Source organism: Coenobita brevimanus, chromosome 5, assembly GCF_032717465.1.
Source record: "Coenobita brevimanus isolate Jiangsu-jjx chromosome 5, ASM3271746v2, whole genome shotgun sequence".
NCBI lineage: Eukaryota > Metazoa > Arthropoda > Malacostraca > Decapoda > Coenobitidae > Coenobita > Coenobita brevimanus.
Window position 1 is genome coordinate 5,160,293 of NC_136958.1, and position 12,722 is coordinate 5,173,014.

Below are 12,722 nucleotides of genomic sequence, written 5' to 3' on the forward strand. Positions count from 1 at the left end.
GATTCCCCGTGAAGAAGAAGCACTGACTGAGTGGCTGTACAAACGCTACCAGGAAAAGGAATCCATGCTGCAGGCTTACTATGACACGGGCAGCTTCCCCGACATCCACACCATCCATGGCCCAGACGCAAACCCTCCTGACAGTGTGCGCCGCTTGCCTGGCACACGGCTGGTCCACGATCCTCTAGAGTTTGTGGTTCGCCATATTTTCTACTTGTGCTCAACCTACCTGTGGATGTGGATGTTGTATATGGGGTTTGTGAGGCTACTTGGGCTCATCTGGTGATCCCCCAACCTGGCCTGCCCATCCTTGCCCTGTCTCATATTTGTCCACTGTAAACACCAGGTAGTTACACTTTTCTCTTTCTCCACCCCAGTTGTATGTAAAAAGTGAGTGTTGAGTGGCAGGCCAACATTCCCCAGACTGGGAAGAAAGACATAGCCCGGTGAGAGGCAGAAGAGGTCACCCTGGGTAGTGGTTCAGGGCTTTTCTTGACAAACTGCACGCCAGTGAAAATGTGAACTGCTAATAACCCTCTTTAATAAAACTTTCAATCTGCCTGGTAGTCTCTGCACAATGCATTTGAGAGAGCCGTGCTGGAGAGTGAAGAAATGAGCATAATATGTGGCATATTAATTTACTCCAGAATGCTTAGAAGCTGTAAGCTGAGCTAGCTGGCCTTAGTGTTTTGCTGGCAGCTGCATGCAAACCAAGCAGACTAGTAATAAGCAGGCAAGCATTGTTTATCATGTAGTTGCACTCAGAACAATAGTCTAGGCCAGTGTGTCTTGGGTCAGTGCAGTGATTGAGTGGACATTAGCTTTACTTTTTCTAATAGAAAAAGTTGTGGTTGATACTACAAAGGAATGCCTTTTTATTTGTGTATGTAGACCAAGGAAGTGAACATATTTTTACACACTTGTATCTTATACATGGCTTCTCACTGCTAGTGTGATGTATTTGTGACAATACATGAGTGATAGTGTGAATACAATCAAGGCAGTTTGATACTACTTTAGGTAAGTTCCCACAGTTGTCAATCAGGCTTTCATATTCCTCCCTCCTGTACCATATCAGTACCAATCAGGCTAAGACTTGAGCTTCAACACGTCACCATCCTCATTCAGTCAATCTTTACCCATTCTCCCAACTTGCACCTGCTCCCCATTGCCTCAACTTACAGTTACTCCTCATTCATACCATTTGCAAGTACTCCCATTCCCATATCCTGCATATCCACTCCCCATACCCACAACCAGCACTTAGTCTTGTTCTCACCACCTGCATATATTCCCATTCCCACTGCATGCACTCACTCCCATTACCTTGGCATGCATTCCACTCATGTTCTCACAGTCAGCCTTCATCCTACTGACCAGATCAATGCCAGTCTGCATTCTCCATCTTCCATACATCTCCAGCTTCACTGACCCTTCACTTCCCACTCGCTCTTTTTCATTCATTCATTCATTGCCAGACGCCATGTATCCCAGACGGGGTGGCCAATGGCTTAGAGTTAATTGTTTTACAGGGAGGGGCACTAATCATCCGCCAACCCCACTTGACTTCCCACTCGCTCTTACATCCTAATATTCATTACCGAGTATTTTTTCCTGACAGATCTCGTTTCCCTTTTTTAATACTCTTCCCCCATCTAGCTCCACTTCCAGCTCTTATTCCCCCCCAGATGTTTTCTCCCGTAATAGTCATTCCCATTCTTCCTCCATTGCCTTTCCTTCCTTCCCTGCAGTAAAACCTCTTCTTCCTGCAGTTCATACTAGAAATATACCTTTCTCATTTCACCTTCTTTGTGAAGCCAAATTATTTTTTACTCCTTGTTTGTACCCCAGTTTTGCTTTGCCCCACCCCTACTCACCCACCAAATTCATTGCCTGCCTTCCTTCCTTCCTTACCTTCCACCATTGCACTGTATGTATTTTTTTGTATTTTTGCCATATTCAGCACTTTCCTCACTCCCCACCATTCCATCAACAGTTTGCCACCAATTATTTTAACATTCCTCCCCTTCAAGTGCCATGAAAGACGTCAGTATATAGCATTTGTCCCTTCTTCCTACCTCATTCTAATATGTGTCACTTTTCCTGATCATATTGTAGTCCTGCCAACCCTAAATCCACTGCCTGACTCCCGTACTACCTCTGCTTTAGCATCACCACATTCTGTTGCTCTGTACTACCATTTTTTACTACTACCCTATGTCACACACATCCTTGCCACATAACAGTCCCTCTTATTCCCCCCAAACTTCTTTACATCTATACATACCACTCCCCCACACCTCATGCCATGCCACTTTCTGTTGTAGTTTCACAATGAGAGGTTTGCCAACAATCCCAGCTGGCTGTGGCAGTGGAAGATGTTACATAAAATAATTTTATGATAGAAGTATGAAGTACACAAGATGAAAGTACGAGAAAGATGGATACTCTCTGACATTAGAAAAGGAATGAGAAATATGGAAGGCAGAGATTTGTTCGTAGACTCTTGTCCATGATAGTACCTTGCCACCCTTCCCCAGTTTTCATTCATTGCCATGCCCATCTTCTATGTTATTATTTCACATGCTCCCCTAACACCTCTACTTTCCTCATCTGCTGTTTCTTGACAAATATTCCAACTTTTCCCCACACTTTACCTTCACTGCTTACCACCAGACAATGCATCTTACTCTCTTATTAGTGTGACTATTGTAGCAGTACTGTACTTGGTAATCCATCCCGACCTTTACAGCTTTGCTCTCAACTCTCCTCTCCCCTCCATCTCTTTTGACCACCTAGCAATCCCCCTTGTTCCATTAATTCTTCTCATTTTGCCATGTTCCAGCTCTTATTCCAAGCTGCCCTTACCCACATTACTCCCCACTCCCCTCCATCCCTTCTCATGACATAGCTATTATTCCTACACTCCTACAACCTCTCCTCATCTCCTGTTTATTGGCACCCTGTCTACTGTACTTCATGCATCCAACCATCCCTCCTCAGCACCCACTAATCTCTTGTATGCCAGTAACACTCCTTTTCCTGTCCCCACTTTCCAACACTTCACTCCACTCCATACTCCTCACCATCTCTTCTCACACTTAGCAGTTCCTCCTATTCCCCTAACACTTCTCGTCTCCCTATATTTTAACCCCTCCCACCCTTTTGCTGCTTCACTCCCCACCATCCATCGTAATACTTCTCTTGTCTGCCCACTTTCTACTCCCTCCCTTCCTCAAATGGGCAGTCTGGTCCCATTCGACTCCTGGGATGCACTGTATGCATGAGCTCTTCTCTAACTGAAGGCTGAGAGCTTTTTAGTGCCATTTCTAGATAGCTGTCGTAAATTCAGCCTTGAGCAGTGTAGCGAAAAAGTCAAAGGGAAGTGAAAGACATATGCATTTTGATGTTGATGTAGGCTAATACTAGGTTGTTATATTTTTCATTTAACTCTTTCATTACAATGACATCTTGGTTATTTTGCTCCTGTTATCAGTGGATGGTTTTATTGAGTTTAAGAGAGAGTTCTTGTAGTAAAGGGGTTGATGAAGACTGTCATCTAACCCTCCCCAGTTTGAAAAGTCTGTACTGAATAAATCACCTGGTGGAAGCAAGAATAAAGTGCAAAAGATGTCATTGTAGTGAAACTGGTAATGAAGGCACATAATTGCTATCCCAAATCAAAATAATGGGAATGTTAGAAGCATGGTTGTGAGCCTTTTGTTGTGTGCCTTGCTATTTGTCACTAAAATTATTAAAGGTGAATGTATTACTCTGCATTGTTAAAGAAATCATAGCAGGCTTTCAGGGCAGTACATGAGTGTTTAAGAATCAGAATAATTTTTGATTTGGGAAAGTGTTCTTTGCCTTCCTGATGTTTTAGTAAATGGCATTAGTCTCTGAAGAGTTCTATTGAGAACCCAGTACTTCACGTCTACCTATCCATTCCACAGTCTAGATAAAAGATAGATTTTTTTTTTTTTTCATTGCACTTTTTTTTTTTTTTTTTTTTTTTTTTTTTTTCTATAAAGGATTCGTTTCAGTACTCATCCAAATGGCTGATGTATTTGTATCTGAGAATATCACCCTGTCTGTACTATTTTATAGCAGTGTGTCACTTGCCCAATGTCCTCTTCTTTTTAGCTTTATGAGACTAGCAAAAAGTGAGAGGTTCCTAGTCACTGGAACATAATAACAATGGCATTAGTTTAAGAAATGGAGTAGGTGAGTGTGGGATACAGTTACTAGACTGGCAGAGATTATGCAAAATGTATTTTAGGCATTATGAACACAGGTATACTGTGCACTTAATTTGATTCATGTACCCTTGCAGACAGTAATATTGATTCACTTAGTTTTAGACGAGCAATTATGGAACTTTCTTAGTATTCTGAAATGTTCATTGGACTCCAAAGATCACAGTACTGGATTTCAAAAGTTACTACTCTGTCTCACATGAAGTGGATTGGTATTTTTGTCCACAACTGTATATGTATTTGTCATTGATTTTCCATGCTTAAGTACTCCATATTGATACTGACGCATTGTTCAGTCAGCATTGGTTTTTGGCCATTAGTGTTAACATCATCTTATGTTATCAGTATTTACATTGATAGCTCTCTTATCATAAGCTACCTGTTTACCCACTATTCCTGTTTACAGTCATCCCACATTTTTTGCAGTTTCAACCTTGTCAGCCCCAGTTACCCAGTGTTTTTGTATGAGTAAACATCACAGTATGCTTGTGTATATTAGGATGATTTGACAAAGTTTGATAAATCATCTAAAAATACACTTTCAACAGGGATTTCAATGTCTGATGGTGTTTGGGGACACTGCAAAAGGTCTTTAGGCCATTACATTGTTAAATCATGGCTGTTGAGGCTTTTTTTTTTTTTTTTTTTTTTTTTTTTTTTTTAATAGGTATTCATTACGTGTGGATTTTTACTGGTCTCAGGTGTCCATGTAACGCAACCTTCGCGATAAACAAAGGATGACTGTACATCCACCCGTGCTCCTCTTCTGTGCATCTCCCCTCCATGCTACCCTGACTGTATGTTCAAGTGGCAGTCCTAATTTAACCTTTTGGCGTATAGGAATTGCCATCAGCAGAATAATATCATCTGGCAGTACAGTCAAAATAAATTAGTTGCTGTAAGTGGGCTCAGAGTGGTTGGAGGGTTAATTAGCAGTGGAAAATGGGTTGTTGTATTGAGGAAAATTACGGAGTAGAGTCATCCTGTAGTTAATATAAGCTGCCAGTCATTGAACTTAACTTTCACGAAGTACCAGATACACTACATGTTTTGTGAAAGAGAGTAATGCCAAACACCAAGCCTAGTCGATAGGTTACATAGAGTTTGAGTCAGCTGTTGTATTGCATGTGATCTCTATCCTCCAACATTACTGAGTGTATGTGTATGCTTGTGTATGTGTGTGTATGAGTATGTATATATGTGAATGCATGTTTGGACAAAGTTCCACTAAAACTATATCTGTTTTTCATTGGTTGTGTAACGTTTCTGTTGTAACATAGTGGTTCATTATTGTTAATACTTTGGGACTTGAAGGAAAAGTATTTGTTGGTCAGGGTGCTTGTTGCTGGTGATCAACAAAAAGGGATCTATTAGGTTGTCGCTGTTTTGCCCCAAACTTATTTAGATGTGAAACCAGTGGACTGCGGGCTGAAGCTGCCCTGCTCCTGCAGTCCATCATCCATCTTCTGGGGGATAGGGTGAGGGATTCAAGTTTCATCAAGTATCATCACAGGTTTGTCTGATTATTATTTTAAGCAAACAGTCATACGGTACCTGGGTACCAGACTTACCTGGACTAAAGCATGTGTGATGGTTTATCTTTCCTGCAAAGTGTTCATCAAACCTTAAGAAAACACTCATTTCCTGACTGTACCAGATATGTTGCTTAGGTATGGGGATGAGATTGTTGTGGAGTGGATATGGAAGTTGTGTAGATTGGCTTGGGAAGAGGGAAGGGTTCCAGAGGACTGGAAATCAGGTATAATTGTTCCTCCGAACAAAGGAAAAGGGGAGAGAGAAGTATGTGGTAACCATAGGGGTATTTGCCTTCTTAGTGTGACTGGTAAAATATATGGTAGAATACTCATTGATAGGGTTAGGCATATGACAGAGGAGCTAGTTGGAGAAGAACAAGGGGGATTTAGGAAGGGAAAAGGGTGTGTAGATCAGATATTTGTTCTAAGATGTTTAGTGGAGAAGTATCTAGAGAAGGGAAGGAAAGTGTATGCCGCCTTCATGGACTTGGAGAAAGCTTATGACAGAATAGATAGGCAAGGTATGTGGAAGGTATTAAGAATATATGGAGTGGAGGGGAAATTGTTGAGTGCTGTAAAGAGTATGTACGAGGGAGCTAGGGCTACGGTGCGAGTGGATGGTGAGCTGAGTGAGTTCTTTGATCTCAATGTGGGACTGAAACAGGGGTGTGTGATGTCTCCATGGCTGTTTAATATATATATGGATGGGGTTGTAAAGGAGGTGCAAGGTAGGGCAGTGGATGTGGGGCTGGCCCTAATGAATGAGGGTGAGATTTGGAAGCTTCCGGTGTTGCTGTTTGCTGATGATACAGTATTGTTGAGTGAAGATGAATGGGAGCTGCAAGGTTTGGTGAATGAATTTGGGACAGTGTGTAGGAGGAGGAAGCTGAAAGTTAATGTAAACAAAAGTAAAGTTATGGTGTTTGAGAGGAATGAAGTCACAGAGTGTGCAGTGAGGTTGGATGGTGAGGATATGGAGAATGTGAGTGCATTCAAGTACTTGGGTATTGTGATGAGTAAGGATGGAACTTTGGGGGATGAAGTACGTGAAAGGGTACAGCAAGGAAGGAAGGTTGTTGGTACACTGAAAGCAGTGATGAGAAATAGGGAGGTGAGTATGGAAGTTAAGAAGTCACTGCATGATAGTATTGTGATCCCTACCCTGACGTTTGGAAGCGAGGCGTGGACCTTGCAAGAGGGGAACAAGTCAAGAGTGAGAGCAGTGGAAATGAGTTACTTGAGAGGAGCATGTGGAGTGACATGGAGGGACAGGTTGACGAATGAAGAAGTGAAGGAACGTTGTGGGGTAGATGTGGATGTGGTTGAGAAGATTAGGAGAAATACACTGAGGTGGTTTGGACATGTGGAGAGAATGGAGAATGAAAGACTGACTAAGAGGGTGTATGTAGGTGAGGTGGAGGGAGGGAGAGGAAGGGGTAGACCGAGGATGAGGTGGAGGGATGGAGTTGAGAGGTATATGAGGGAGGGGGGGGGTGAGTTGGGGGGAGGGTAGTCAAATGGTGGGTGACAGAGTGACTTGGAGGCGTTTTGTCTGCGGCCACCCTTTGCGGGATTAGGACGTCGGGCTATAGATAGATAGATAGGAAGTGGTATTAGTCACTTAACTGTTTTGAATCAGGTGCTGGCTTTTTGTGGTTTACTCTTTTTAATTTCATATGATGATTTTTCAACATAGGAAAGGCCTCTTGTGTTGAAGGGGTTAATGATGGTCATATCCAACTCACACAGTTCATTTCCTGAAGGTGAATAATATTGTCTGAGGATAGCAAGATTGAAATGAAAAGTACAGTATACTGTATATTGTATCAACAGCAACAGCCAGTCCTTTACTGTCACCTCTGGGGGCTCTTGATTTATAGTTGGCCTATCTGATGGAGCCAGGATTTTGAGGGCTTGAATGATGAGTGAATGGAAGCATGGCCCATTGAATTGGGCAAACTGTGGTTGTCTGGACACTGCAGCTCCTCACCCTGCCCTAGGGTGGGAAAGGAGGTCCAGATGATGATGATGATGATGATTATTATTATTATTGTTGTTGTTTTTATGATGATGATGATCAGAAAGTCATGTGAATTTTTATGTTTGAATATAATCTGATGGTAGTGAACACACGAAATATTTCTCTTCAGATTTCATTGAAAACTTGTCAGAGAGTAGATGGTAGATACTTTGTAAACTGTGTTAGTATCACTCTGTCATGCACAGTGTCGTACATATGCCCTTAATATATGCTGATACAGTATTCCATTACTGGGCTGATTCTCACAGCAAAGTTGTTCCTTATGCTGATATTTTCACAGTACACTTGTTTTGGGAAGATATATGTTCACTTTTCTAAGAGCACAGTGACATCGCAGTCAATCTTGGATATAGTTGCAGCTCTCAAGGATCAGGCAACACATATGTAGTCAATCACATGTTTACTGTGACAGATGAGGTACCGGTGTCATATGAAATATTTTTCTAGTTTTTGGTTTTAATTTTTTATTTGTTTTTCAAATACCTGTAATTGTTATGAGGTCATGTTTCTTCTGTTAGGATGGGCAAAGTACTTATTGTGAAATTTTAATGTCAGTGACAAGAATAGTAATGTAATATAATCAGTTATTGTCTTTGCATATACAATATGCATAGTGATAATTATGATAGGAGTGAAACTTTGACTGGGGCTCCCTGTATGCCAGTGAGTGAAGCTCAGACCTACAGTTCTATATTGTATGCAGCTGTACGTGTTATGTTAAGCTTTGTGAAAGTCTGCCACTGGTGTCTATTGTTAAAACAGTGTGTGAAGTTGTGAGCAGTCCACTAATGTATGACAGTCAGGTATGGTACACCTGTTGTAGTTTTTGTTGCTTAACCCGAGTCTGCCTGGCTGAGCAGACCTGTTGACTGCATGTAAGCACCTACTATGGTGTCATCCTACACATACAATACAGTATGTACACCATGCAGGGAACTGGCATCTCCTTGTGGTAGAGAGCACCTCTCCATGATCAGACCAGGGTCCTTCCCATAGCAAGGAGCAGGGAAATAGGAAGTTTGGCTGCTGGGTGTTCCACCCAGAGTCTCAGTGCCACCACATGTAGGCTCCTCTTCTGCACCATGGAACACCTGTTCTTGTTAAATATGATCAGTCTGCATTTTGCATTACAGTCTGTTGTCAGCATTGATACGGAAAGGTCAGACATGGTCTGTCATCATTGTCACATGCTTCAGAAAGTATCCATAACAATGCAGGGCCTGTCTAAACTTTGTTGTTTTCAGTTTTAATAGTTTACCAATCTTTGAGATGTACAAAAATAGAAAGTACAGTGTACCCTTATATTACTTAGAAGCAGTGACAGGGTAACAAGAAAACCAAACTATTTGTAAGTATTTGTTTTTTCTCTGGTCAGTTCATATTCATAAGTTGTCTTTACTTGATTATCTGGCTAGAGGGATGTCGGAAGGTGACGTATTGATGGAAATTGATGTAAAACTCTCCCCAAATCCCCCACACAAGGTGTAACCCTCTATAAAATTCTATTACTGTGCTGTATAACTGTTCAAACATAGAAAAGCACCCATGAATCCTGTAATAAGCATGATAGAATATGATTGTAATGTACAGTACCCACACTGTATACTCAACATCCAGAGGTAGATTAGGCAGGGCTAGGCAGGTTATCAAGACAGAGAGAAAAGAGGAAAGCTACACCCAACCAAGCATGAGAAGACACAGAGAGAGAGAGGGAGAAAGTGGTGGGTGATGCATGAGTGACAATAATAAAACAGAAGATGTTAGGGGAAGTAAATCACCAGAGAGTAGCAGGAGAATTTCTTGATGCAGTAAATCTCATGTGGTTAGTGGTGGTTATGGTCAGGTGTTGAGCAGACTTTGCTGTCGCATCCTTGTGCTCCACTGTCCATACCATGAATGTTGGGATATCTGCGCATATTCACTTCCGTGCTGTAAAATTTGTTCTCGTGCCTTCTTGGCGTCCTGCATTGTTGTACAAGGGACAACAAAAAACTCAGCCGCCCGACTTATTCTCCAAACAAACAGCCTCGAAAGGACTGTAAGGTCTGTTGCTATTTGCTTTCCTTTGTACTCCTTTGTACTCCATCCCTCATCCAGTTTCCCAGTAATCTCCCACTTATTTTTAAGAGGTAGGACCTTCCTAGGGTGCTTGGGTAGGTGGAGGTGTCAGTGACACATGCCAGTAGAAGGCATCATGACATGCAGAAAGAGAGGGATGATGAAAAATGCATTGAACTCCATCATATGCACAGCAGCCACATGGCAGTACAGTACTGGAGAGAAAGTGCAGAACAGCAACCGTGGGGAATGGGGGGGGGGGGGGAGACTGACACATCATTCATTGTGGGACAACATACATAAGGAAAAAAGTATGAAAAATATTGACGAGGAGGGATACACATACAGTAGGTGTGTGTGACAAGATACATAAGGAAAAGAGTATGAAATGTATTCAAGAAAGATGCACATACAATAGCTGTGCGGGACAAGATACATAAGGAAAAAGGAGTGTGGAATGTATTGAAGCAGAGGGATACACATACAGTGGCTGTATTTAATACTGAGCATGAGAAGAAATTAAGAGAAAGGGACATATAGGTAACAAATTACTATAGCAAGAAACTTGCCAAATTTGGCAATATCAAAAGCATTGTTTTAGTAGTGAGACTGACGGTGCCATATTGTTTTGGTGGTGGGACTCCTGATGAACAGTGTGGATTTTGATTTTTGGGCTTCTTGCGGAATTAAAAAACCCTGCTCCATTTGCTATGACTGATGCCTATTGGATGATTCGCGGACAGATAAATGATAGTTTATATGGCCAGCAGCTGCAGTGGCTCAGTAGCATATTCATTTCATAGTGTGTGTGTGCCTTAAGTTTAAGGTTCAAACACAAGTCTTGACAGATATTTAATTTGGGTACTGATAGTATGCCCTTTCAGATGCATGCATATGTTTACATCTTGGTGATTCTGCTACTGGCAAGTACAGACTAACACACTCAGACATACAAGTAGCCATTACAGCATTTTGACCTTAACTTACATCACTCCTTCCCTGCTCATACTTTGCCAGCATGGGGGAGTGTTACTTCTATCACTCTTCCACTAAGAAGATCCAGTACTGCAGGGGACCAAATATGGATTGGTACAGACACACAGAATCCAGACACTATATGGGGTGTCCTGGGAGGAAAGAGCATAATTCTGGGAAATTAGAGATGAGGGAATTGTGAGTTCAAAATGCTTTATCAACATGGGTTCAAGTATCAGCAGTTGTTGCACTACAGTTACTGATGACCCTATGGGTGAAATATGAAGACCATTTTTGTTCATTAGGACATCAGTAATGGTAGCTTTGTAATGGCTGAGATTAAGATCCATGTCAATATAATTTTTACATAAAGTTCCCTCATCTGTCACATGCCATAGTTATGCTCTTTCCTCCCAGGACATCCTGTATATGGAGAAAAATGCCTAATTGGTACCACGTGTAAGAAAGTAGGAATACTGTATTTAAGTGCGTCATACATAGAGGAATATATATATTAGAACTCACAGTTTCCAGCAAATGAGATTTCCATACATAAGCTTCATTACCAATATGCAAGGTTTCCTGAAGCATTTTAAAGTCAGTTCAAGACATCATGTTTGAGCTAATGAGGAACAGTGATGAGCAGAGGGAAGGTAAAACCTAATACTGTATGCTAATGCTGTTTAACATACTCTGCCCTTTGGTGTAGACATTGCTGTTATTACCACATGGAGATACCTTGTAATATTTGCTTATTTTTATTTCACTTATTTTTAACTTGTCATAATAATACAAGTCACAGGTGTACACAGTATATATACTCTGTCTAGAAAGAAATTGCACTATGAAGAAATAATTGCCTGAACACTTGCTGTATGTGTAAAGGAATATGCTTGAAATGTTGACATATCATAAATGTTAAATTAAGGCATGTCAGAAGCTTTCTATAACTCAGTACCTTATATATCTGTTTAATATTATATTTCTAAGCCTCAATTTCTCAGTTGATACTTTAGAGGACTGAGGAAAACTGGGAGTCATGAATGTGAATTTGCTTGAAGTGAATCTTTATCTGGTATCAAATCAGTGTTATTTAATTGTATACTCCTTGGTTCCCATCATCAGTCAGGAATGAGCTTTAAAATATAAACTTTTTCCATTGTAAATTAGGAGACTTTGGAAATCAGTGTTAATGATAGGACCTTTAGTGGACAATTTCTTTGTAATATATTGTAAACAAAATGGCCAAAAAAGGGAGGAGACTTAAAAAACAGCATCACAGATCGATTTTATAGATAGCATTGAAAGTTTCGTGGGCAGTTTTTATGTGATATAATCTGAACATCATATCACATCATTTATAAAGGCTCCAACATGCTTGCATGCATCAGCCATGGTCATTTAATTGCAGCTTTCCATGCTGCTCAGTCTCTGACTGCCTTCTTATTCAGTCCCATATCTCTGAGGTCGCACTCAGAGATAAGGGACTGAATAGGGAAGTTGCCAGAGATTGAGTAGTGTGGAGAGCTGCAGAGGAAAAAAAGAAAGACCTACTGTACAGATGTGTCATTAACCCATTGAACCCTGGGACAGCATTTTCATTTAATTTATTTTCTCCTGATGGTTTTATTAAATTTAGGTTAACCTTTTCGAATTGGATGGGGCTTGACATGGCTTTCTTAAACCAGTTCAGTAATGAGAGGCCTCTTCTAAGTTGAATAAAATAATTTGGGAACGGTGAGAATGAGATAGAGGGAACGTCACTTGAATTCAGATGGTTAAAACACCCGTTGTTAATGTACAGTACAGAATACAGATTTAGAGTTTTACCAATTCCTGAAAATTCTCTGCCATAGG

At 41.0% G+C, this 12,722-nt stretch overlaps 1 protein-coding gene across 1 annotated transcript in view; it reads left to right on the forward strand.

Moving 5' to 3' along the window:
- The window catches only part of LOC145397542 (acyl-CoA:lysophosphatidylglycerol acyltransferase 1-like), a 34,448-nt gene that overhangs the window by 17,507 nt on the left and 4,219 nt on the right, over window positions 1–12,722 (forward strand). Inside the window, exon 7 of the mRNA XM_080270616.1 lies at window positions 2–346. Coding sequence (XP_080126742.1) covers window positions 2–286 — 285 coding nt within the window. The 3' untranslated portion in view covers window positions 287–346. The remainder of the gene's footprint in view (window position 1; window positions 347–12,722) is intronic.